Below are 27,196 nucleotides of genomic sequence, written 5' to 3'. Positions count from 1 at the left end.
GATGCAGCAATCGGTTGCGCACTATCCTACAGAGCCCTCCCGTCCACTTCCTCACTGACCACTGCTCGCTACTCTCTCATGTTTGGAATCTACCTAGGGACCAGCACTCAAAGAAGAAGAGAAAGTTAGTTACTGTAACTGGAGGTTCTTTGAGATGTGTGGTCCCTGTCTGGATTCCAATCCTGCCCTCCATCTCTCTGCTGTGAGTTCCCTTGCTTCCAGATAAGAGTGGAGCGGCATTGACCACGCGTAGCCTCTTAAAGCTTTGGACATGCCATGCAGTCGACGCCTAATGCATGTGTGGATCAACGGACATGACTGTGAACAGTTCTGGCTCCAGCGCAAGGCATGCATGTGCAGCCGCGTTTGGAATCCAGCTAGGGAACACACATCTCAAAGAACCTTCAGTTACAGGAAGTAACCTTCCCATCAAGGATGCAGCTTCTCTCCTCTTTACAAAAGCTCCCGAGTCTTGTTTTCATACATCGGCTCTTACTTGCAAACTGCAGTGGAGTTCTTTGTGCAGCTGCCAGTCCATTAAATATTTAAACTCGACAATGAGGTCATGACTCAGCGGCTGACAAATAATGGTGAACTGGCTGTGTCACAGGCAGGAAGAATTAGATCATTTAATATCTTAAAGGCACAGCCTCTTCATGTCCAGAACCAACCTTTGCAACTTCCGGGTGGGAGACCTGTTCTTAAGAGCCCAGCTGAGGTGAAACCTCATGGCAGGTTCCCAGCTCAAAACTGATGCCTAGCTTGGCCATCCTTAACAAACCCGAGATGCCTTCTTGCCACTGAGGTTCCAGGGAGAAGTGTTTTGCTTGTTTTTTTCTTTTTTAAAGTGGAAGAGAAACTAGATCTTGCAAATTTCAATACCAGTTCTGCAACTGCGCAAAACAGGTGGGTTCAAGTCCTTGGTGTAAGCCAGAGATCACTGTTAGAATATATTGTGCTAATAGTTATATCTCTAATAACACTCAGCACTTCAGTGGCACCTTTCAGCTGTAGACCTTGGAGCGTATTACAAAGCTATATATCATTTTGCCTAGGGTTAGGGAAACTGAGGCACAAGGCCACCTAGCGACTCTACAGCAGATCTGAAAATAGACCCCATGTCTCCTTAACTCCCAGTCTGCTGCATCTATTGCTTTTCCTCTGTAGGTCTCAAGGGGCCGCAGCAAAGGCCCCGGCTAGTGGCACGGTGCCGATCCCCCAGACTAGCCGTTGGCACAGAGGGTCCATTGGCGCGGAGCAGTTGGCAGGATCGGGGCCGCCACTAGCCCTGTTCTGCAGGCAGGGAGTTGCGGCCTCGCCACTGAGCCTTCTCCGGGAGCCACGGAAGGGATTTAACCTGGCTTCTGGCCATTGCCCAGCCCAGGTCACTGCCCGCGCCCATCCCGTGACCCGCTGAAAATCCACAAACCGGCCCGTCGCCCCCAGGCGTAACGCGGCGCTGGCGCTTTAACAGTGGGCGCAGCCCTGCCTGGGCCGGCTCCCGAGCCAAGGGGGCGGCCCGCCCTTGTCCCCCGGCGCCGGCGGCGAGCTGAGGGCAGCGGGGAGTTTCCACAGCGATCCGGCCCCGCCGAACTGTCCGCCCGGGGACAGAAGCGAAGCGGCCCCGGGAAACTCCGGGCGCTCCCCGGAGCCGGGCGCTGCGCTGCTCCCGGGCGAGGCTCAGCCCTGGCGGATTGAATCTCGTCGAGGCGTTGGCGGGGGAGGCTCCCTCCAGCGAGCTCCGGCTCCCCAGGGCTGCGCGGCTCTGCCCCGCCGCCAGCCCCCACCCGGACCGGCTGCCCCGGGAGGCCGCACGTGGAGCCCCCCGGCCGAGCTCCCTCTGCGCCGGCTGCTCGGATGATCGCTCGCGGCCGGGCAGAGGGGCAGGGAGGCTGGTGACTCAGGTGAGCAGCGCCCACCCCTTCCCTGGGCCCTGCCCTGTGCCGGGAGAAGCGGCCCCTCCTGGGGTGAGCTGGGCAGCTCCAGCGGCTGCCTCTGGCTCTGGTGGGGGCAGGAACTTGGCAGCCCGCTCCTGAGCTCCGTGCCTTACAAAGGGCTCCGCTGCAGCTGGGGGGTGGATCTTGCACGGCCCTTCCCTAAGGCCCTTCCTAGTGCTTGGCCAGGATGTAGCACCCCCCCTTCTCCCTCTCCAGAAAAGCGCCTTGAGGCCCCCTAGGCCCCAAGCTTTCCGAGCTCTGAGTATGGGCCACAGCTCAACTGGCGGCTGGTAAAGGCCTGTTGTGACTCCTCCTTGCACGGGATTGCAGCCCAGAGCGGCTTGTTAGGCACCTGAAAGGAGCCGGTGAATCTGGTCCTGAAAACCAACTGGCTGCTGCCACTTCATCCCTCAGGGCAGCCCATGCCTGGCTGCAGGGTGTCTCCCCTCTGTTCAATGACTGGTGACCGGCTCCTTGTTCCCTTAGTTAAAAAATAACTGATGATCAAGGGCTGGAAATATTCCCAGAGTTTGCTGGCGTGCATGGTCTCCCCGCCCCAACAGGAGAAAGGAGGACAGAGCAGAGGGAAGGGGCCATGAGACGAAAGCTTCAGGGTGTCTCTTGAGCTAAAGATACTGGGTCCTAGGCCCTGTTTGCAGAGGTGCTGAGGACGTGCAATTTCAGATGAAGTAAGTGGGATTCAGGGTTGCTGAATACTCCTGGAAATCAGGTCCCAAGACCTCAAAGTGCTTCATGCATGTGGGGTACGTCTCACAGCCCCCAATTTACAGATTGGGGAAACTGAGGCACGGAGAGGGGAAGGGAAGGAACTTGCCCAAAGTGACACCAGCCCTGCCCATGGGACAATGCTTCTTCCACTCAATAGCTGGCATCTGGATACCGATGATGCAATCTGTTCCCGTTGCTGGACTTGTCTGCTACATAGGAGGAGCTGGGTGTGGCTTCCAGCTCACTGGAGAGGTGAGGGAGGAGTGGTAGTTTCTCTGCTTTTCTCGGTCTCTAATATGTGTCATCTTCTCACTGAAGTGACGCCCAGGGACGGGATGCAAGATGGCTGAGCTGAGCAACATCCAGTCTGCAGCTTCCAAGAGCATCCGGCCTTTCCGGTCCAGTGAGGAGTATCTCTATGCCATGAAGGAGGACCTAGCTGAGTGGCTCAACATCCTCTATGGCTGGGATGTCCAGGTGGAGAATTTCATGGAGACCCTGGAGACCGGGTGTGATCTCTGCCAACATGCCAACAACGTCAACCGCATTGCTCTGGAGTTCCAGCAGCAGCACCCAGAAGCTGCCGTCCACATGAGGGTGCCCCAGAATGAGGTTATCTACCAGGCCAAGAATGTGGTGCCTGGCTCCTTCATCGCCAGGGACAACATCTCCAATTTCATCCAGTGGTGCCGGCAGGACCTGGGCATCCAGGACGTGTTGATGTTCGAAACCAATGACCTGGTGCTGAAGAAGAATGAGAAGAACTTCGTCCTGTGCCTTCTGGAGGTCGCTAGGAGGGGCTCCAAGTTTGGGATGCTGGCTCCCATGCTGATCCAGATGGAGCAGGAGATTGAGGAGGAAATGAGGGATCAGATAGCTTATGGGGGGCTGGAAACCCAGGAGGATAACCAAGACCTGGGCCCTGAATCACCTGTCTACCCTAGCAGGCTGCAGAGAATCTCCTTGTGTGACCTCAAGAACCTGGATGAGCTGGTGAGAGACTGTTCCATTTTGTTGGTATTGTGTGTCCCCAGGTAACTTACAAGCAACATGAGACCCTCTCCTCCCACCATTACCCAATGTGATCCTAGTGATCTAAGCCACTTCAGCGTTGTATGGGGGAGAGGTAGCTGGAAGGCATTGGTTCTCTCCACCAATGGAGGGTAGTCCTTGGCACTGACTGAGCCTTCCCGTCCCAGGGATGGGTGTGCCAGGCCAAGTGTGAGCTGTGGTTGCAGCCAAGTGGGGCATCGGGGAATTGTGCAATGCCGCCACCCGGTCTGCGGGGATGGGTGTTGGACTGAGCTGGTATGTGGGGATGTACCAAACGGGCGATTCTCTGGCCACACCAATGGTTCTGGCAGGGTTTAAACTTTCACTGTTTTTAAAAATTAAGTTGTTAACACCTTATGCCTGGGAAGCAGTCATTCTGCATAGGCTCCAAAGCAATGCTGGCTGATCCTGATGCTAGAAACCGCTCTGCAGTGAATTTCTCCCATCCATCTCCCTGTGGTATTAACTCTGAAACCTAATAACAAAGTGTCCGCATCCTTAAAGGGGCAGTGCCACCTTAAAAATGCATTGTAAGCAAACTCCTTTCTCTGTGACTAATGATGTCTTAGATGAGTGAAAGTGAAATGTGCTATTTGTGGTCTGTTTGCTTTCTTCCCTGCTCTCAGATGCTGGGCATCAGCGCAGGTGACTCTCTGGCTTTCCAGTTCTTCTTGCTGCTGGGTTTGGATGCCTGGGGCAGCAGGGACTGGCTTGTGGAACAAATACAGCATTTCCACTGGAGTATTTCTGTTGGTCTCTGGGCTTTTATAAAAGCTTTTTTCAGGATTGCCATTTTGGGCCACATTTTAAGTTGACTTTGGTGTCTCTAACTATTTCACTGCTGAGTCATGTGTAGCAAAGAGGGCCAACCATGGAGTATGGGCTCATATAGGGAGCCAGTACTTTTCCTCTCCTCTCTGCCCTTGGGGGTGGGTAAGTCTCATTCTAGCCAGTGACAAGGGCTGCAGGCTCTAAAGCTGTGCTCAGTTGAAAGGGCAAAGTGGTCCAATAGCAAAGCCAGATACCTCCCGGAAAGTTGTGTGTGTGGGTGAGGGACGTGATTCCCCTTAGAGGAAAATCTGACGTGTAATCACCCATCTGGTTCCCTTGGTACCTTTTTCTATCTGTGAAGATTTTGATCTTGCTGCTTGTTTTATTTATTAGTTGTCAAAAGGGACTCCTGGCGCCCACTGACGGGAACATCCTGACATCCCAGCAAGCTCTAGCAAAGCCAGGCTGGGGGTCAGAGCCGTGTGGCCAGTGCCCATCTCTAATGGAGGCCTAGGGCCGCCCTGGGAGATGAGACCCTTGTTGTCGCATTCTCTCTGCTCGGCTGCAGCTTCATCACAAATTTTCCCATCTTGAGAAAACAGCTCTTCTCCCAGCCTGGGCTTTGTTCGAAGCCTATTGCCAGGCCAGGGCGGAAAGCAGGGGAGGCTGGTGGGGTTCTGCTGAAGCCAGGGGCCTAGGGAATATGACTAACTGAGATCTCTAAGTATCTTCCAGCCCCGGGAGCTGCAGGTCCTGAATGATGCTTTCAGAGCTGGCCCTGTGGTTGCCAAAGCAGTCTCTCCCTCCCAAAGTACACAGGCTGAAATTAAGCCCTTGGATAAATCACTGGCTTTATTTTTAGACCCGGAGTTTGCTTTATAGCTTCTCAAGTGGAAACATGCAGAAATGCTGGTTCTTCCCAAGGTGTGCCGTGCCCATTTCGCAAAGCAAACCAGGGACAGCAGTGTGCAGTCTTCTGGGGCCTGCTTGTGGGAGAGGCCCTACTAAGTGAGGAGGTGGCTGGTGCAGGGGAGTCAGCCTGGGGAAACCCTGGTTTCTCTCCCCCTTGCAGTGGGTCTGTGTGTCGCACCCGGGGGGGTTAAGCCTGATTCTCAGTGAATTGCTCCTCGGGGCTGACCCCCTACCTGAGGGCTGGAAGTTGGGCTGGTGCTGAGCCTGGATTGCCCTGGGGAAGTCCCTGTGTAGGAGGAATCCTAGGGGGGCTGGTTCCACCTGGTTTAAGGCCTTTTGTGCTGCTCTGGTAGTGTGAGGGGCCCTCTGTCCTGACAGCACCGTTCTGATGTGGGCCTGGGCATTCCAGGCTGGCCCACATTAACCAATGTGCACTTGGTGCACTCGCCTGGGGCCTCCAACCCCAGGGGAGAGAGCCCAGAACTGAGCGGCACTGCGACCCATGCGCCAGCTCATAATGCCACTGGCTCAGTGTGGCCTGGCCCCTCGTCTGTTGTGGATCAAACCCAAGCAGCACTGGGCCATGTGAGTGCAGGGAGCGATGGGGGCACACACAGTTGCTGGGCGGCTGCCTGGGGACCAGCCACTCTAGCCTGGGACAACGGCTGAGCACTGAGATGGGGGCGGGCACTGTGCTGGTGAAGGTCCAGGCAGGTCCTGGGGGCTGGGTTCGAGTTGTTGGTGGGCTGTGGGGTGAGTGGGCCCTTTGGGGGCATGAGTTAGGGAGGATCAGGGGGCTGGGGAATGTTGAGGGGTGGTGGGGATGGTGGGAGCAGTGGGGTGAGTAATGGGAGATGTTGGGGACTGTGGTGAGTGGGGTGTATGTCAGGGCTGCAGGGATACGTGGGAGCTAAGGGAGGGTTGTAGGGGGGTACATGTGGAGTGGGAGGGGCATTTGGGGGCCTGTGTGTGTGGGGTGGGGGGGCATTCTGCGGTCTGTGGGCAGGGATATATGTGGTGAGTGCTTTGCTGTCTAGTTTATGAAAGGTGAAATTGGGCCCCCCAATATCCATATTACTCAGGGCCCCAAAATTCCTTAATCTGGGGCTCCCAAGGCATCTATCCCATAGTGCTTAGCACTGCGGCTGGGAACAGGGGGCTTTGGGACTGTTTCTAACCAGAGCACGCTGCATTATGGGATAGGGGCAGGAGGACCAGCTGATTAGGGTAGCTATGGCAGTTGCAGTTTCCCGGGACTGCTGGCAGTTCTGGAACAGTCAAATCCCAGCCCAAGGTTTCATCCCTAGCGCTGCAGCCACCTGGCCCAACTGGTACTTGGAAGGAGCTGGGGCATGGACAGGAAGAGCAGCGAGGTCAGGGCAGCCAGTGGGGTTTTCTGATGCTCTCACCTGGTCCACTCCTGGGCCCTGCGCATGGCTTAGCCTTTGCACTTGACATCTGCAGAGACAGCAATCAACCCTCCCGGCCCTGTTGTCCGGATGGGGAAAATGAGGCACAGGGAAAGGTCTGAGCATGGTGAAAGGTTGAGTTGGTGTTAGAGCCAGGAGTGAAACACTGATGTCCTCAGCCGTCTGGCGGCTCCTGAGCTGGGGGCTAAGAGGAGCTGTCCTTGAATACAAGCAGTCTCCACTCAGGAATCTATCTCTATACAAATCCTGTTATCTAACAGCTGCCAAATGCCACTGTTCCCACGTGAGGCTGGGTACTTCCTGATTCTGGTCAGAAGCAGAAATGCTACAGTGAAGCTCTTTGCCAGGGCTTTCCCAGCCAGGCTGCAAGCAGGATGGCATAGTGGGTGCAAGTCTGCTCTCTTGTGAGCTTTCCGCTCTGGCTTCTCAGCTCCAGAGATTTGCAGAAGCAAGTGAGGGGAGGGGTAAGACCTTAGAGCTCCATCCCTGGGGTCGTGCCATGTACTCCCCTAGAGATGAAGCAGGGATGGAACTGTTCATCTGACCCTAGAGGGGTCGGCCCTTGCTGCTGTGCCTGTACCCAGGGTGTTGGGCATGGAGTCCTGTCCTTGTAGTAGCAACTCTGCTGGGCCCCCTTGACTTATCCCAGATGACAGCCCCTGCTCGGCAGATCTTGCAGTCAAAGCCCAGTGGGTGGATGAGACACCCATCCTCGCGGCAGGGCCAGCGGCAGCTGTGATAGGATGTGCACACCTCCTAGCCTGTTAGTTGTAGTGATCACCGCTCTCCGCCCTCCGTAACCTAGGAACCTCCAGCTCCTCTCTTTGTTGGCAGTGACTTTGCTTAGTGTATTCTTGGGCGCTGATAAGGCTTCGGTGGGATGTGGTGCATTCTGGGTGCTGGGAGGGGCTTAAATGGATGCCAGTTGCTGCAGGGCATGTTTGCAGGGTGTGGGGTGTATTTATGGTTCTTCTCTGGCCCCCATCACCACTGTATCGAGCACTTCACAATCTATAATGGATTTATCCCTACACACCCCTGTGGGACAGGGCTGTTCTCCCCAGAGTACAGAGGGGAAACTTAGGCCCAGAGAGAGAGATGCCCTCCAAGTCACACAGGGAATCTGTGCCAGGTCAAGGAATTGAGCCCTGGTCTCCCAAATCTCAGGATAGCCCACTAACCGCTGGACCTTCCTTCCTCTGAGGTTTCCTGGGCTGGGCCATGTAATACTGGGTTTAAGGGAACCATGTCCCAGCTGCTGTTTCCTCCCTCAGCTCTGCTCTCTACTGGTGTAATGAAGCTGCCTGGAGCTGGGAGAGACACACTGATCCTGTCTAGCCTGTTGCCTGAGAGGGAAGAATCGCTGCAGAATTGTGCCTTGCAGCATAGGCTGGCGGGGTTCCTTCCAGTGAGGGTGGGTGCTGGTCAGGTGGCTAGTATGAAAGGATGGAGGGATGCAGAGCAACGTGCTTTCAACCTGAGGACTGGGAGAAAATCTGTCTGGCTCCAGATCGAGCTGCTGGGTCTTGCCTCCTGTTCCCAGCTGAAAGCACCATGGATCCTGTTGGTTCCTCACCCCGATTTCCATTCACTGCAGGGTTGGGGAGCAGCCGGCCAAGCAACCGGAGTTGCTCCTTCTCAAGTGCTTTATAGTTGTAATGGTGGGTTGTGTTTTTGTGCTGATGTCCCTCTAGCGACTTCTGGCCGTGCTGGGGGGTGGCTGGCAGGGCTAATCGCAGCTGGGCTGTGGCAGAGGTTTGGTGGCCAGCGGTGTTGGGGGTTTAATGGCATTGTGCGTGCTGCAGCCTTGCACTGGCCGCCCACAGACGCTGTTGCCACTGGTGTGTGTGTGCCGCTTTTGCCAGGCATGCAGCGAGTGCAGGAGGGCTGCACCTCTCTGCCGTGGGGAGCAGAAGTGCAGTGTTTAGGGAACGGGACACTGGCTTCCCGTTGCCCATGCTAGATCTGCTGCCTCTTGAATCCACCTGGGGGCCCTGCCCCGATGACGAGACAGTCATCAGCCTCCTGGCTCTATGGGGATGCGATGGCCATCCACAGGTGGTTGCAGGCTTTTCTTGGGGCCCTGCAAGCGACCCTGTGGAGCTCAATGCTGGCTGGCAGTCTTCCTCCCCTAGTCCCCACGAAGGGCCATCCTGCAGTAGGCATAGGAATCCATTGCCGGGGGGAGCGCTGGCATTGCTAAGTGGGGTGCCCTGAGGCCTGGTGGGGAAGAAGCTTTCTCTAGCAGGAGAGGGTGCTGTGTCTAGTCTGGGCACCATATTTGCTGCCTCCCTGCCAATACACATGGAGAGGAACCTCGGGAGACAGATGAAGTGATCTTGGCCTTCAGTAGCAGGAAAGGGCAGCAAACTCTGGTCATCTAGTGAGGGCCTCAATTTATTTACTCCACGCCTGGCGGTAGGGCTCTGCTTTCCCGTCTATTTCGGTGTTCCCTTAGAGACCTCACCACTTCTTGTCTCCGCACCAATTTAAGATGTTTTTCTTCTCTAAAGGGCAGGGTAAGATTATAGCCTTTCTAGCAGCCAGTGGCTGCTGGCTCAGCACCTGGCAGCTGTGTGCGGTAGGAGCTCGCAGCTGCTCCAACAGCAAGTTCATATGAGAGTCTTGGTGATGGGGCAACTGGAGATCCAGGAGCATAGTCAGCACAGCCATGCTAGGCCTGCATGGGGGTTCTGAGGGCCTACACAGACTGTCCCGCTGTGCCCACCAGCCAGCCACAGTGGGCCACTGGAGATGCAAGGTCCCTGGGCTGGAGTGTGCTGTTTGGGTCATGCCTATGGGGCCCCATGTTCCACTGCTCTAAGGGGGCTTCCTTGAGCTAAGGAGGCGTCTGGGCTGCTCTTGGCCTGGCTTCTGGAGGACTGATGCACAACATCCCTTCTCGACTTAGTGGGCTTGGGTCAGTTCCAAGGAGGGCACGGCTAGCGGGGGTACAGGAAAATGGTGAGGGGGCAGCAGCGACACAGGGTATTGCTCCAGGGGCACCCAGCAGCCTTGGGTTTCCCCAGGCCTCATGATCGTGTAGGTGCACTGCAGCTGGGGAAGTCAGGGGTCCAGCGAGCAGCTCTGGGCTGCTGCCCCACAATAGAGATGGGACAGTTTCCCAAGTGTCGGTGCGAGGGAGCAGACTGGCAGTGCACAGAGAGGGGTGAGGGCACTGAGGTAGCCATGGTGAGAGATTGCTGAGGCCGCTGCTCTCTCCCTTGAGCCCTTTGCAGCGGGGGCTAGGTCGTGAGCACTCCGGAGGCTGGACTGAGCTCGAGCAGGCATCCCACCTCTGCTTGTGAAGGGGATGGCTGGGCTGGGGAGCTCCCCTCGGGCTGGGAGCCCAGAGCCCGGCAGCTGCATTCCAGCACTGGCTTTGGGTCTGATTCAACCTGGAGGGAGGTGGGGGACAGGGGGCTAGGAGAGGGAGAAGTAGAGGAGGGGCTCGGAATAGGGAAAGGGGACGCTGGAGGAGATGGGAGACCCAGGGCTGGCAGCGTGACTGGAGCAGCGGTGCCCCCAGCAGACAGCACAAGCTGAGAGTCCGCCCGTTTGCCCGTTCCCATTTGCTGTTGGTGAGCCCTGAAGTCCCAAGGAGGAGGGGGTGGGTGTGTATCTGGATTACTGAGGCATCATTTAATCAGAGCCTTGGTGAGCAGGAGGGGGAATCTGACCTCCCCTGACTCCCTAATCTCAAAGGCCTTTTTAATGTAAACCCTTTCCCTTCCCCCATTCCACATTAAGACTCCAGCTTGCTGGGGTGGGGGGGTGACCTCGGAGCACACTGGGGACTTCTGCTGTGATGGCTACTCATTGGTTGACTTCTTTCACAGGGGTGGGGGAGGTCTAAAGGGGTGTTTGCTGTGGGACGATGTGACTGCACTCCCAGGCCAGGGAAGGGTTTTGGGAGGGGATGATCCACCCCCAGGCTAGCAGGAGTGATCAGAGTACGGCTGGCTGCAGGATTGTGCCTACAGTGACCAAACGGCATTTCAATGTGTCCCTGCCCGTCTGTGCTCCCATAAGAGACGTGGCCACACTGTTGTGCTGAGATTTAAAGAAGCCTCCTCCAAGCAGAGCCAGCTGAAATACATTTTTCTCTGCTTTGTAATGACCAGCCGTGTGACATGCCCTGGGCTTTTATGGGCATGGTGAGAAGTGGGGTGGAGCGTGGAGTGGAGAGCAAGCTTCCTGCAGGAGGCTGCTTCCAGTCCCAGAGCTGTGTGTATGGACCTCGCAGCAGCCACTGACCCGTGCATCTGCTCATGCTCGCTCCTGTTACAGTCCTGAGAGTCTCAGCAAGCAGCAGCTGGAGAGGGTGGCATTCTCTAGTGGTTACCACAGGCGGTGGGAGTCAGGACTCACAGCATGGACAGGTTGCAGCACCACAGTGCCTCAGTTTCCCCGTCAGTAAAATGGGGATAGTACCTACATTGCAGTGGGGTTTGCAGAGCCCGCTGCAATGAAAGGGGCAGTATGACTGATGGGGCAGAATGCTGCACCTGGCAGGCTGACACCGCGTCCTTGTTACTGTGGACAGAAAAGCCCTGGGCGCCAGCAGCACCTGGCATCACTGTTCTGCTCCAGGAAAACCTGGTGTCTGTTTTGCAGGCTAGGTGACAAGAATGCTCTCTTGCTGCCCAGCCTGCACTGGAGTAGATGGAGTGCATCAGGTTCGCAGGAAAGGGTTTGCTTAGCCTCCTGTCCCAGACCTGCTTAGTAATCCAGTGCAATGCTACTGGGCTGGAGAGCTGTAGGCTTGCGAGGGATAGGTTGGGGGCTCCAGGCTGGAGAGGAGAGTTGGAGAGCATGTTCTGGGCCCTGGAAATGACACATGATGGAGTGGCTGCCAGTGTCTGCTTGCATCCGATGAAGTGAGCTGTAGCTCACGAAAGCTTATGCTCTAATAAATTTGTTAGTCTCTAAGGTGCCACAAGTACTCCTTTTCTTTTTGTGAATACAGACTAACACGGCTGCTACTCTGAAACCTGTCTGCTTGGTGGAACTGTAAATGCAGCAAAGGCCATAGGGAGCTCTGCCCTACCTGGTGTACGGCTGCTGCCTGGCCCTGGGCACGCACTGTGCCAGGCTCTCCTCAGTGGCCTTCATCGCTCTGACCATGCAGGGATTCCAGCTCAGGCACAGCTACAAGGGGAACCGGCTCCGCCACCCGGCCTCAGCTGACTTGCTGGTGATGGGGGTTGGGGGACTGAGGAAGAGGGGGAGGGGATTAGAGGACTGAATGGAGAGGTTTGGGGTAGGAGGGACAGAGACAGGTAGAAGAAAAGGAAGAAAGAAAAGGTTGGGGGACTCCAGTGAGGTGTCTGCCTGAGTCTGGAGAAGCCTGGATCTGAATTCAATGGGTCGGACCCATCTGTCAAATCTTGCCGTGAGAGGCACACTCCTGTGCGTCGGTGATCCCTGAGTAGTGTCCATGCTGTGGGTCAGAGCACTTCAGTGCTGGGCTATGGATTGATCTGTATATGCTTGATTTAGGTCCTGATTGTCAAACCCTGCGGGCTCAAAGGTGAGCTCCTCACTCTCTTTGGGCACCTCACCAAAGTGGCTGGGCTGTGAAAGGTACTGAGCATTCAGCAGCTCCCACTGGCTTTGGTGTGATGTAGGTGGGCTCAGGATTTGTGAAAATCAGGCTGCATTTAGTTAGGTGCCTGCCTGGAGCTGGGAGAGACGCACTGATTCTGTCCAGCCTATTGCCTGGAAGGGAGGAATCGCTGCAGAATTGGGCCTTACTGCATAGGCCGGCGGGGTTCCTTCCAGCGAGGGTGGGTGCTGGTCATGTGGTTAGTATGGAAGGATGGAGGGTTTAATGTAGAGCAACTTGGTTCCCTGAGAACTGGGAGAAAATCTGTCTGGCTCCAGATCGAGCTGCCTGTGAGCTGTGTAGTAGCACTCACTGAGTATCCTGGGTCTGAAATCTTCACCTGAGTGTCTGAAGTGCAGACGGGGGGCGGAGGCAAAGTTGGTCCAGACTTTTTGTGGGGCACGTTCTTCAGGTGAGCTATAGCTGCTGCTGTTTGTTCAGCCCCTGTGCATGCCCACTGTTCATAGCTACATCAGATGTTACATTCTTCACCGCCTCCAGGTGGGGAATTTGATTCTGATTCATGCCTCAAACTCTGGTAATCTGTTACCAAACTCTGCCTACTAAATGCACTGCTCCCGGATCTTCACTTCCATTTTCAGGGGGCGATCATGTTCCTCTATGCTTCCTATTTTCATCTGTCGGCTAGTGTTGTTGTGTGCTGTTAAAAGGCTGCCATGACCTACCCCTGAGGTGGCTGCATTATGGGGATGGGTAAATTCTTCGCTGCATGGTAAAGTGTTTCTTGAGCTGAAAGGCTTTGATTTATAGAGGTGTCCTAGAAATCCCACCAGGTTGTGGGCAGAGAGAGGCAGGCTGCTGCATAATTTGTGCCATAAACTTTGCGCTCTCTCTCTCTCTCTCTCTCTCCATTGACATTCAGACATGTTTCAAACTGCCTTCCCAAATATAGCCATCAGCTGGCAGCTGCGTGGCTGGGGAAAGCAGAATGGAGAGTCCGTGGGTGGTAGGTGAGGGCAAAGGAGCTTGAGGAAGTGGTGTTAGTGGGACAGCTGGTTATGTGGCACTGGAAGAAGAATGGTGAGAGAACAGCAGAGCCGTTAACACCCTGCGGATAAACACAGCCTGCTTTAGCAGGCGGCTGTGGAGTGAGGGATCAGGACTGTGACCCATGGCCAAAGAGCTCTACCTGCCTGTGTGCTGACAGGTTGCTGCAGAGCTGGGCGCGCTGTTTGGGGCTGGGGGAAGCAGTGCCCAGCTGTCACAGGAGACTTGTGCCCATTTACTGATGAACCTGCTGTCCACTGACCGTCTCCCTGGATCCTGTTGGAGGTTACGGTCGTGCTCTCCGCTCCTAGAGCATCGCTGTGGCTCCAGTGTTTTAAGATGGCATTTGAGAAGTTAATGCATGGCATGAAATGATGGTATTGCCTGCATGAGCAGGGGACTGGATGCTCCCCTCTTGGAGGTCCTTTCCAGGCCTGTGTTAGTGCAGTTGGGGGTTCTAGTCCCACCCCTGGACGCTGGCTCCAGTACTGGGTGCTGCTGCTGGAGATGTTGAACCCACTTGCCGTTTGCAGAATTGTTCCACCTCTCTCAGGGTCACCATCAAGCAGCGCTCACACATAAGAACATAAGAACAGCCAGACTGGGTCAGACCAAAGGTCCATCTACCCAGTATCCTGTCTTTCAACAGTGGCCAATGCCAGGTGCCCCAGAAGGAATGAACAGAACAGGTGGTCATCAAGTGATCCGTCCCCTGTCGCCCATTCCCATTCTCAGACGTCTCTGAGCCCGGTGAGATAAGCCGTCCTGCTTTCCCCTTGCCCCGAAGGACTGCGTTGCGTCATTTCCTCCGCCTTAACCAGGTGCTTCCTGGGGTAGGGAAGGTGGCAGGAGTTTCCTGTCCCCAGCTGAGCCACAGTCTCTCTTCCTGGGGATTCTCTTCCTCTGGCCGAGTCCTGCAGGTGACTCGGGCTCCTGCTGCTCCTCTCCCTCCTGCTTGGCTTCACAGTGCCCGATGCTGTGCTGATTGGTGCCCTCTAAATACGTTAGATGCTTTAGGAAACTGGAGCCTCCATACCTGGGATCTTTGTACTGGGGGTGGGGGAGGGACAGTTCAGAGCCCCTCCCCCCCAAAGACTCCCTTGTGCGACACGTGCCCTGTCACAGCTGCTGTTCTGCCCCTCCCCCCCTTCCCCACTCTGTGCTTCTGGGCTGACACGTCCAGGACCAGCTCCCCTGCTTCCACTGCACTCGCAGTGCCCTTTGCTTTGGCATGGAATTCACAGCACCGTCGGGGTGGGTGTGCGTGCGTGCGTGCAAGCCCCCTTTCTGGTGTGGGGTATGATCACCCTTGCCTTGGTATATCCAGGTTGCCAGAGCAATCAGTCTGGTGACCTGCATGACCCTTTCCCTTCCCCCTGCTCAAGCAAAGTGGAAAATGGAGGCCAGGAAAGCTGTGCTTGTGAAATCAACCCATCCTGACCCTTTAAAATCCTTTGCACCCTGCTGGCTGACTCCCATTGAATAACACTGAGTTCCTGTAGAGCGAGCCTCCTTCTCCCTGGAGGGCACATGGCATTTTAAAGGGCCAAGACGGTGGTGCCAGACCCTGCCCTCTGGTGCTGGAAACCATCCTTCTTATTGGGTGCATCTTGTTGCTTCCCAGCACTAGCAGCTCCTCTCTCCCCTTCTGCTCTGTTGGCCCCGGGGGTCCATTCAGTCTGGGCCTGACATTGCATCTGTGCCACCCTGAGAGTGATTGGGAGGGAGCTGGATACCCAGGGAAAAGTAACAGTTCCTGGGCTTCTCTCTTTCCTTCTGTGCTCTCCCTTTGCAGTGAGTCTCATGCCCTTGTGGGGAGGAGGTGGGTTTAGTGTCTCTGCCATGTGGAAGTAGCTAAATCACTGCTTCCTGGCAGCCAATTGTACTCTGAGTTTGTCACCATGAAACCTTCATTTAAGCTGGAAAAGGTACTCTGGATTTACAGCATGGAAAGTGTGACAGGTCTGGCTCCTTCCTCACCTGGCGAGACACATGCTGCACTACTGAGAAAGCAGGCAGCTCTGGGGTGGAGTGAGCATACTAGTATGCGTGAGGGTGACTACTCACCAAGGTCACTGGGGCCTGTGTGGGAAGAGCCACGAGCTATTTAACATTCTCCAGAGCAACTGGTTCCTCTGGCATCAAATGCTGAGGGTCTCGGCTGAAAGATTCCCAGACAGGAAACTGCCTATGACTTCATGTGGGAACCTTGGCTGAAGGGAAGGAGTCCATGCTCCCAGGGGTCTCCAGCCTGGGGATGGCAGTACTAAGCCAATCCCTCAGGGGACAAGTATCTCTTATGCATTCAGGCTCTTGTGCCTGTTTGTCTGGGCATCCAAGGGGTCCTCGCCTTGGCTCATGGCTTGCTCCTCAGACTGTCAACAACTCAATTTAGAAGCATTATGGGCTCCGAAGGGAGCCCTGTCTGGCTATTAGACCTGAGCAAACATGGTAACCGGCTCAGGGCGGAGAGTGGCCCCTAGAATTGGGGTTGAACCGGAAGTTGCAGGTAGAACTCTGCCAACACAGCTGAGTCTTACCAGGATGGGGGTGGTAGGGCCAGTGATGTTCCCATGTACTTCACACCCCAGATGCTGCCAGAGTGTGGGGGGAGGGGGGCTGTGAACCTTCTGGCTAAGCAGCTGTGCATTCGGGGGTTGTGACACCCTGCCCCCCCACTGAACTTGCTGGGAAATCCAAGTCCAGTTGTCACTGTCACAGGTCAGTGGGCAAGTGGTTGGGAATGGGAGCGGGTGGTAGTGGGGAAGAACCCTCTTCTTGGGACTGAAGTGAATGATCCCGAAGAGCTGCAATTTAGAGGGAGGAGGGCCCTGGTCTGAGTGAAGCTCCCCATAGGAGAGGAGGACGGATCCCACTGTGTTGCATCAGCCCTGCTGCTGATGTGGGACAGAGGCCCACCCCCACCATGGGTCCTTCCTCTCTGCTGAATTTCCTGGCTTTGTGGGACACAAGCTGCCCCCTGCGCTAATTCATACACGGTGCTGGAGCTAAGTTGTAGCTGCCTGCGGCCAGGAGGATTTTGGTCCCATTTGATCTGAGTGGTTAGAAATCTGTTTTGTGTTACATGTCACAGGGTTCCATCCCCTTGTGTGGAAGATGACAGTAGACTTCACCCTGGGTTCTGGGATCTGTCTCAAAGGGTCTATGAATACCAGCCTCTCCCTGATGCTCTGGCCCGGAGCCGACAGCTGTTGAGGGCCAGTCTCCGTGGCAGTGCTGGGACGCTTGCCTTTCTGGAGGACGCCCAGCCAGCCAGCGGTGCCACATGTGCGGGCTGAGCCGGTTGCAGCGTAATTACATTGTGGAGAAGGGAGTGCTGGGGCTGGGGGTGGCCTGGAGCTCCACAGCTCACTGCATCCAGCTGCAGCCCTCTGCAGCACAGGGGATTAGATGGAGCTTGACAGGGGATTTTGTCTCTTAATTTCCTGTGTTCAGCAGTGAAGCTTTGTCTATCTAGGTACTCTCACAGCCTCCCAATGGCCTCCCTGTACCTGCCAAGCCTTTTAAAAATAGGACAACAACAGTTTCTCCCTCCCTTCCACCTTGCTTAGTGTACCATGCAGAAATTGACAGGAAAGCTATGGCTTGACCTCTGCTGGGGTTGCCCTGATTTCAGTGAAATGATGGCAACCCGTAGTGCAAACCGGCAAGGGTGCTATGAGCCAGTTTGTAGCAGCACAGCCTGCCCTGGTTTCAAGCAATGGTAACCCTTCCTAGTGCACATGGTACCTTTAGCAGGACTCTGCCCTTCTGCCTTGGAGCCACTATATCAGCTACAGGTCACTGGCTGGAAGCTCCAGTGTAGACAAGGCTGTGGTCCGAGAGCTGAGTTTGTTTCTGAATTCAGCAAAGCTCTCTCTTGTTGCGGGGAGTCCCATAGCCTAGGTTCAGCTTTTAGTGGGGGAAGTACCAGACAAAACTCCCCCTATTGTTCTAGTGGAATGCAGCTGTCATGGGTGGTGATCAATCAGCCGTGGTGCGCACTTCCATCTGGAGGACAGATGCTCCATCCTCCCCATATAGACCAATCTGGGAATGGTTCCACCAGCACTCACGATAATTCTACACTGGGCTGCAGAAGCGGGGTGGCAGTGCTGGCTGGCTGTCCCTCCCCCCAGGGGGCTCTCCCTCCCGGGTGCTGAGCTCTGGGAGCTGGGATTCCAGATGGAGGAGAGGTTTGCAAGTCCTGAGGCGAGAGGGACTCCATAGGTCCTGTCATGTCTCACTGGAATGCCACACGCCCTAGCATGGCAGTATGGAGTCAGGCTCAGTGCTTTGCATTGCTAATTAGCAACAAAATCCCTCTCCTCCATGTGCCACTATCTGCTCCCAAAGGGTCTTCAGTTTCTGGGCAATGATCATTGCTGTCCCTTACATTTTCCCAGGGGAAGTTGCACCAGGAAGTATTGGTAGCCAGGGGGTAAATCAGAACCTGCTGCAGACACTTGATGGCAGGCTGTGTTGATTGAGACAGAGGCCCTTCTCTGCGGTGGGATTGCTCTCTTATCTGTGTTTTTGTTCGAACTCGGCCCATTGCCTAGCTGAGTGATTTAGGTAAACTGCATTTTCCAGCTCAAAATCACCAGGTATTCGTGGCTGGGGCACTTTAAAGGTGACTGGGCTCATCTGCTTGAGAACAGTGCACTTAAATCAGCATAGTTAAACTGCTGCCAACCCCTGTGTGGACACACTTACTTTGGTGTGAGTGCTTTATTTTGAAATAGCTGGAGTCAATTATGGATATGTTTAAAGCTAACTGAAAGCAGAGTGGCACCAGTTTGCACTAGTCTAGCTAAATTGATTTTACAGGATTGCTGTCCCCATGTGTTCCAAAATCCTGAGCTGAGGTCCCCAAAGCCCCTGAGATTGTCTTGAAAATCATACAATTATTTCAATATTGTGGCCTGTGCCTTTGCCTCCTGGTTCGTGGAACTTTTGGGTCACATTTTCAAGCTTTTTCTCCAACACACTGACAGCTAGAAACTTACATTTTTGTTTTATTAACTGGAACCTGAGATTCTCATGTAATCACGGGATTCCAGGAGCTTGAGTGTTAAGTAAACATCAAATGCGGTGAGACCTTTGAAAACATGGCAAGACTGGCCAATACTGGATTGAAGCCTGTGTGTAGACAAGGCCTTTGTTGGCAATACAGCACATGTTGCCCTTTTGGACAGTATCTAAGAGCTCAGACTGTGTATCTTCTGAAATCCTCCCAAAAAGCAAAAGCAGGAGAAACAAGCCATCCTGTCCTGAGATCTCTAAGAGCAAATATGAGCTGAACGACCCTATCATTATCCAGCATGAAGAAGCTGGAAAAATCGAACCTAATTAAAAGAATCATTTGCAAGCCACTGTTGAGCGAGTGGCCTCCCGACGGAGCAGTGACCAATGTGGCTGCAGTGAGTAGTAGCACGGAGAGAACAGATTTGTTGGAAATAGATCGATTTGTGACTGGGGATGATTCCTCAAGACTGTTAGAGCCTGGGGGGAGGGCAGAAAGGGAATGAAATGGAGAGCTGGATCTCTGGGAACCTTGTCCCCACACAAGACTTCCTGGAACTCACTCCTTTCAGCTTGGCGTAACCAAGGCGTCCAAGGGTCACCAGAGCTAATGCATCAAGGGCAGCTTTCATAAAAGAGGAGCTAGACTTTGCACAGTGTGTCCATTTCCCATTCCTGGCTGTCCCTGGCTTGCTTGGCTGCCTTCCACCTATTGTGAGGTTAATATTTTTTGTAACTGTTCAGGAGCAAAAGAGCTGAAGCTGCAGGATCTCTGCCTTTTTATCTGTTCTAAACTTGTGTTTGTGTGTTTTGTTTGGCTGCTGAGCACTTTAAACCTTGGCTCCCTCCCTGCTGGGGCTCGTGAATGGGCCCTCTGTGTGTATGTGAGAGAAAGCGTAAATGGTGGGAACTGGGGGCACAATGTCTCTGCTGCTGTCCAAAGCAATTTGTATGAGAAGGCATGGAAAGTGCTGAGCATGCTTGCCAGGCTCCCAAACAACAGATGCAGTGTCATCAACTCTACTGTTTTTTTTTGTTTTGTTTTTGTTTTTAAGTGCCAGTCTCCCAATATTTGATGCTTTATTTAAAGCCCCAGCTTCTGGAGTCCTGTGATTACTTGAGGTTCTCAACTTCCATTTAAAAAAAATTAATATTAAATAGCCCCTCCCCGGCTCAGTTGTGTACATGTTCCCTGAATCTCTGCTTGTGTCCTGTCTGTGTAAGGGGGTGATAGCCCTGTCTATGCCCCTGGGCTGCTGGGAGGGTAAATCCATTCAAGGTGTTGAGGTAATGGGGGCTCCGATATGCCCCTTGGGTCACTAGAAGTTAGTAGATTCATAACCCTCTCACGCACCATGGCTAACGTGGGCTCCCTGGTACAGTGACAGCGCTGGGGTGGTTCAGCATGGGATCACTGTGCCCGTGCCAGGGTGGTGCAACACTGCTTTGTTTGCTTAGAAGAACTCTCTGTCCAAAAGAAGGTGGCCTGCCAGCCTGGGTCCTCCTCTACCATGGACTGAACCCTGAGTCCTATCCAGGCAAGTTGAGAAACCGGATCTGGCTCCCTTTCCTCCCAGGCACCACGTCCACAATCTGCTCCAGGTCTCCGAAATCAGCCTGGGTTACTCCCGTCCAGGGCCTGTAGCCAGAATCGCTTGCAGGTGGGTGCGGGGCTGTGGCCCTCCTGGGGGTGCTCGTAGCTTGCTGTTGGTGGTGGCTCTGGGGGTCACTCAAGAAGGACAGACTCTTGCTGCGTATGGCTGGGAGTCCAGTCACCTCCTGGTTCTGCTGTGGGCTGGGGTTCATCTCCTGTATGTGGCACTGACCCGTAATATTTTAATTTCCTTCTTCTCTTAGGTGCGAGAGATTCTGGGCTGCTGTACCTGCCCCTCTCAGTTTCCCATGATCAAAGTCTCAGAGGGTAAATATAAAGTGGGAGACTCCAACGCGCTGATCTTTGTTCGAGTAAGATCCTCCACAGCCCCATTTCCTTTCTAACCTGCCCCATCTTCTCCCCACACCCCTGTCTCTTCTCTGTCGAGGACTAGTTGGTCCCCAGCAATAATAGAATGCCAATCTCCCTCCTCTCTTCCCTAGACATTGCTATGAGAGGTTGTGGACATGGGGGGGTTCTGTTTCATTGAGAGGAAGTGTTTTCTAGTGGCCAGAGCACAGGGCGGGAGCCAGGAATTCCTAAATGCTAATTTCAGTTTAGCCGTGGGCTCGCTGGGTGACCTATGGCAAATTGCCAGACCTATGAGCCCAACAGTGGGGATCCTAATACCCAACCCACTTCCTTGGGAGAGGCTGTGAGGGTTGGTGATAGCTGCTACGTGCTGTGCAGACACTTAAGTGCTCCATATTACTGTTCTGCTCTGGTAGCTGCTGGACTAAGGGGGATGCCAGATGACGCTTGAAGTTTTCTCTTTGTCATGGGATCTCTTAGCCTTAGTCATAATTCATGTGGTAGTTCTTTGCTGGCCGTGATCCCCTGTCCTGCTAAACACTTGATCTGCAGTAGTTGGAAAGGTGCCATTGGTTCTACATGGCTAACCGCGTCCAGGTTTATTTCCTCCCCAGTGCTGCCCCAGTATTGCCTCTTTGACTGGCATTAGAGCTTGCAGTGATGCTGAGGGTGATGTGGCTCAGGGGCAGCAGGAGAAATGTAAGGACGCTGGGGTTGAGTGGCCTGTTTCAGCAGCTTGGAATGGAGGAGATCACAGGGTGCAGGCCTCTAAGGGTTCTGGTGCCATGCTGTCTTCTCGGCATGAGCAGAGCTCTTCACAGCTGATGGTCATCAGAGCTGGCTGGGTTAGAGTTGTACAGACCCAAGCCTCACGATGCCAACTCAGAAGGGGCCTGCACTCTGGCAGTCCATGCCTAACGTGCCAGGAGAAGGCTGGCCACTTCTCCCTTGAGGCCAGTCCCCTTCCTGCCTCCATCTCCTCACTTCATGGGCTGGAGTGGGTAGGTACCTTGCCCAACAGGAACATTATCACAGCTCGAGGTCACACACGCAGTCTGTAGCAGAGCTGGGAATGGGCCCTAGATGCCCTGAGTCCCAGCTCAGGGCCAGAACCACAAGAACCCAAAAGCTATGCCCGGCCCCCGCACATGGATACAGAGCATCAAAGGCAGGAAGGGTCTCTAGAGGAGCTGGGATTCTGGACATAGAAATCAGCAAACCCCGAGTCCCCGCCCTGTGCCTCAGTTTACCACCTATAAAATCAGGATCGTGACAGTTTCTTTTTCCTGCCCCTTGTTTTGTCTGTTTAGAGAGTGTAATCTCTGAGCAAATACCCACCCTGTACTACGTGTACTACAGATCCTAGCACAATGCACCTGCCATCTCCAAGACAGCCAAGTGCTAATGTAATACAAATAATAAGTACTAATTTAGGGTTCATTAAATAACTTCTCAAACTAGTAATTTTTTAAATAAAACCGTCTTTGCATTATTCACAACACCTGAAATTATTAAACCTGTGAGACTATCCCAAATCTTATACTTCTCTCTCCTCCCCTACCCCCCACCTACCCCCCCCCCCTTTTTTTTTTTTTTTTTTTTTTTTTGCCCTTCAGTTTGGATGAGAAGACGAGAGTGGTTAGTGTCTTGCTTGGTGGTCAGTTTCCTCCCATGCATTCATCTAGCCCAGTGGTTCTCAACCAGGGGTACTTAGAGGTCTTTCAGGGGGTACATCAACTCATCGAGATATTTGCCTCAACGGGCTACATAAAAAGCACTAGAAAAATCAGTACAAACTAAAATTTCATACAATAACTTGTTTATATTGCTCTATATATTATACACTGAAATGAAATGTAAATACATTTTATATTCCAATTGATTTATTTTATAATCCTATAATCGGTAATAGTGGCCATGACACTTTTTTGTATTTTTGTGTCTGATTTTGTAAGCAAGTAGTTTTTAAGGGAGGTGGAACCTGGGGCTACACAAGACAAATCTGACTCCTGCAAGAGATATGGTACTCTGGAAAGGTTGAGAACCCCTGACCTAGACTGTGCACAGGGCAGAGACATATTTATGTCAAGAGTCTTCATGGAAACTTTTGATCCGCCATGAAAAACTTTTCTGTTAATATGGCAGAAACGCTGATTTTTGAGACACAAAGTCCCTAGCTTGGGGCATTGAGTCACACGGTAGCTTGATCTTCAGATGGCTGCTACCTGTCAGAGTAACTCTTGTCTAGGATTTTAGCCACTGATGTATCTGCTCTGGTCCAAGCCGCCATCCAGTGTAGACCTGATATGCTTTGATGGCTAAAATCCCACTGTGGACAAGACCATAGTTAACTCAGCTCTTTCAAAAAACCCAAAGCACTTGACAGAGAAAGGCTCTTACAGAAGGGGAAACAAAGTTACAGAGGGATTAAATAGATTCATAGATACTAAGGTCAGAAGGGACCATTCTGATCATCTAGTCCGACCTCCTGCACAGCGCAGGCCACAGAAACTCACCCACCCACTCCTACAAAAAACCTCACCCATGTCTGAGCTATTGAAGTCCTCAAATCGTGGTTTAAAGACTTCAAGGAGCAGAGAAGCCTCCCTCAAGTCACCCATGCCCCATGCTACAGAGGAAGGTGAAAAACCTCCAGGGCCTCTCCAATCTGCCCTGGAGGAAAATTCCTTCCCGACCCCAAATATGGTGATCAGCTAAACCCTGAGCATATGGGCAAGATTCACCAGCCAGATATTACAGAAAATTCTTTCCTGGGTAACTCAGATCCCATCCATCTAATATCCCATCTCAGGGGATTAGTCCTATTTACCCTGAATATTTAAAGATCAATTACCTACCAAAATCCCATTATCCCATCATACCATCTCCTCCATAAACTTATCGAGTAGAATCTTAAAACCAGATAGATCTTTTGCCCCCACTGCTTCCCTTGGAAGGCTATTCCAAAACTTCACTCCTCTGATGGTTAGAAACCTTCGTCTGATTTCAAGTCTAAACTTCCTGGTGGCCAGTTTATACCCATTTATTCTTGTGTCCACATTGGTGCTGAGCTGAAATAATTCCTCTCCCTCTCCTGTATTTAACCCTCTGATATATTTATAGAGAGCAATCATATCTCCCCTCAACCTTCTTTTAGTTAGGCTAAACAAGCCAAGCTCCTTAAGTCTCCTTTCATAAGACAAGTTTTCCATTCCTCGGATCATCCTAGTAGCCCTTCTCTGTACCTGCTCCAGTTTGAATTCATCCTTTTTCAACATGGGAGGCCAGAACTGCACGCAGTATTCTAGGTGAGGTCTCACCAGTGCCTTGTATAACGGTACTAAAACCTCCTTATCCCTGCTGGAAATGCTTCTCCTGATGCATCCCAAAACCGCATTAGCTTTTTTCACAGCCATATCACATTGGCAGCTCATAGTCATCCTATGATCAACCAATACTCCAAGGTCCTTCTCCTCTTCTGTTACTTCTAATTGATGCGTCCCCAACTTATAACTAAAATTCTTGTTATTAATCCCTAAATGCATAACCTTACACTTTTCACTATTAAATTTCATCCTATTACTATTACTCTAGTTTACAAGGTCATCCAGATCCTCCTGTATAATATCCCGATCCTTCTCTGAATTGGCAATACCTCCCAGCTTTGTATCATCTGCAAACTTTATTAGCACACTCCCACTTTTTGTGCCAAGGTCAGTAATAAAAAGATTAAATAAGATTAGTCCCAAAACCGATCCCTGAGGGACTCCACTGGTAACCTCCCTCCAACCTGACAGTTCTCCTTTCAGTGGGACCCATTGCAGTCTCTCCTTTAACCAATTCCTTATCCACCTTTTGATGTTCATATTGATCCCCATCTTCTCCAATTTAACTAATAATTCCCCATGTGGCATGGTATCAAATGCCTTACTGAAATCTAGGTAAATTAGATCCACTGCATTTCCTTTATCTAAAAAATCTGTTACTTTTTCAAAAAAGGAGATTAGGTTGGTTTGGCACCATCTACCTTTTGTAAAACCATGTTGTATTTTGTCCCATTTACTATTGACTTCAATGTCCTTAACTAATTTCTCCTTCAAAATTTTTTCCAGGCCTTGCATACTACAGATGTCAAACTAACTGGCCTGTAGTTACCCGGATCACTTTTTTTTCCTTTCTTAAAAATAGGAACTATATTAGCAATTCTCCAATCATTCGGTACAACTCCTGAGTTTACAGATTCATTAAAAATCCTTGCTAATGGGCTTGCAATTTCAGGTGCCAATTCCTTTAATATTCTTGGATGAAGATTATCTGGGCCCCCTGATTTAGTCCCATTAAGCTGTTTCAGTTTCGCTTCTACCTCAGATATGGTAATATCTACCTCCATATCCTCCTTCCCATTTGTCATGCTACCATTATCCCTAAGATCCTCTTTAGCCTTATTAAAGACTGAGGCAAAGTATTTGTTTAGATATTGGGCCGTGCCTAGATTATCTTTAACCTCCACTCCATCCTCAGTGTTTAGCGGCCCCACTTCTTCTTTCTTAGTTTTCTTCTTATTTATATGGCTATAGAACCTTTTACTATTGGTTTTAATTCCCTTTGCAAGGTTCAACTCTACTCGACTTTTAGCCTGTCTCACTTTATCCCTACGTGTTCTGACCTCAATTAGGTAGCTTTCCTTGCTGATCCCTCCCATCTTCCACTCCCTGTATGCTTTCTGCTGCTTCTTAATCACCTCTCTAAGATGCTTGCTCATCCAGCTTGGTCTACAACTCCTGCCTATGAATTTTTTCCCCTTTCTTGGGATACAGGCTTCCGATAGCTTCTGCAGCTTTGATTTAAAGTAATCCCAGGCCTCCTCTACCTTTAGATCCATAAGTTCTTCAGTCCAATCCACTTCCCTAACTAATTTCCTTAATTTTTGAAAGTCAGCCCTTTTGAAATCAAAAACTCTAGTTGCAGATTTATTTTTGTTAATCCTTCCATTTAGTTTGAACTGAATTAGCTTATGATCACTTGAGCCAAGATTGTCCCCTACAACCGTTTCTTCTATGAGGTCCTCGCTACTCACCAAAATTAAATCTAAAATGGCATCCCCTCTAGTTGGTTCAGCAACTACTTGATGAAGGAATCCGTCAGCTATCGCATCTAGGAAAATCTGAGCCCTATTATTATTACTAGCACTGGTCCTCCAGTCTATATCTGGGAAGTTAAAGTCTCCCATGATCACGCAGTTTCCATTAGTATTTACTTTATTAAAAACATTATAAAGGGCTCTATCCATATCCAAATTAGATCCCGGAGGTCTATAGCACACCCCAAGCACTATTGTATGACTTGTCCAAGGTCACACAGCAGATCAGTGGCAGAGCCAGGGATAAAACACAGGCCTCCTGACTCCCAAGTCCAGTTCCCTGTCGTCTGAAGCACACTGCTTCCTATCTTTCTCCTTCTATCTCTCTTTCTTTATCATAGAGGTCTATAAAATCTTGAGTGGTGTGGAGAAAGTAAATAAGGAAAAGTTATTTACTTGTTCCCATAATATAAGAACTGGGGGCCACCAAATGAAATTAATGGGTAGCAGGTTTAAAACAAATAAAAGGAAGTTCTTCTTCACTCAGCGCACAGTCAACCTGTGGAACTCCTTGCCTGAGGAGGTTGTGAAGGCTAGGACTAAACTGGGTTTAAAAGAGAACTGGATAAATTCATGGAGGTTAAGTCCATTAATGGCTCTTAGCCAGGATGGGTAAGGAATGGTGTCCCTAGCCTCTGTCTGTCAGAGGGTGGAGATGGGTGGCAGGAGAGAGATCACTAGGTCATTACCTGTTAAGTTCACTCCCTTTGGGGCACCTGGCATTGGCCACTGTTGGCAGACAGGATACTGGGCTGGATGAACCTTTGGCCTGACCCACTATGGCCGTTCTTATGTTTCCCCCCCCCCCATCCCTCCTGTCTCAGTGTTTCCTTTCCAGTCTCTTCTGTCTCTTGATGCTGGTTCTGACTGTGTATAGGTTTAGATCATCACTGTATTATCTTCTCACTCTGTAATACATGGGCTGAGAATGACTTGCCTTTCTTGTAGTTAAGGTACCATGCAGGCTCTCATTTCAAATGGGATTTCCATTTCCTGCTCCCTGGGACTAGTTATTCGCAAATCCACCATTGTATCTCTGAGATCAAGGCATACCCCATCCCAGAGGGAGTGTTGAGTTGTTTGGGGAGGAGTTGAAATATCTGGGCACCTGCAGGATATGGAGTTGCAAATTTCCCCTGGCAGTGAAATGCCTCCCACCCCCACTGACCCATTTAATGATGAAGTGAGCTGTAGCTCACGAAAGCTTATGCTCTAATAAATTTGTTAGTCTCTAAGGTGCCACAAGTACTGCTTTTCTTTATGGGTGGTTAAAAACGTCAGCTCTAGCAATTCTGCAGCTGCCCTTGCACTCGCACTAAGTATTTGCATCTCAAGTCCAGCAAGTCCTTATATCGGGATTCATGTTGGCCTCCCTGAGCACCATGGGGTTTGAAGACTGGAAGGAAGCTAATGGTGTACCAATCTGTAAAACGGAAAATGGGACAACTCTGGTAATTGTAGGCCTGTCAGCCTGATGTTGAACCCAGCCTGGTAATGGACAGGCTGATACAAGACCTGATTAATATAGAATTGAGTTTACAGATGACACAAAAATTGGGGTAGTGGTAAATAATGATGAGGACAGGTCACTGGTTCAGGGAGAGCTGGAGTGCTTGG

General features: G+C 52.0%; 1 protein-coding gene across 4 annotated transcripts in view; it reads left to right on the top strand.

The window, feature by feature from the left end:
• Nucleotides 1-800: 800 nt before the first annotated feature.
• The window catches only part of GAS2L1 (growth arrest specific 2 like 1), a 38,282-nt gene continuing 11,886 nt past the window's right edge, over nt 801-27,196 (top strand). Inside the window, exons 1-3 of one of the 4 annotated variants that reach the window (XM_038373479.2) lie at nt 801-906; nt 2,985-3,659; nt 20,331-20,438. In XM_038373479.2, coding sequence (XP_038229407.1) covers nt 3,009-3,659; nt 20,331-20,438 — 759 coding nt within the window. In that variant the 5' untranslated portion in view covers nt 801-906; nt 2,985-3,008. Of the gene's footprint in view, nt 907-1,549; nt 1,905-2,983; nt 3,660-20,330; nt 20,439-27,196 lie in introns of those variants that run through there. The other 3 variants (XM_043498173.1, XM_038373478.2, XM_038373480.2) reach the window with 3 other exon arrangements.

The sequence above is a fragment of the Dermochelys coriacea genome, chromosome 15 (assembly GCF_009764565.3).
Source record: "Dermochelys coriacea isolate rDerCor1 chromosome 15, rDerCor1.pri.v4, whole genome shotgun sequence".
In the NCBI taxonomy this organism is placed as follows: domain Eukaryota; kingdom Metazoa; phylum Chordata; order Testudines; family Dermochelyidae; genus Dermochelys; species Dermochelys coriacea.
The sequence above is the reverse complement of the archived record's forward strand: the minus strand, read 5'-3'. Positions and strand labels throughout refer to the sequence as shown.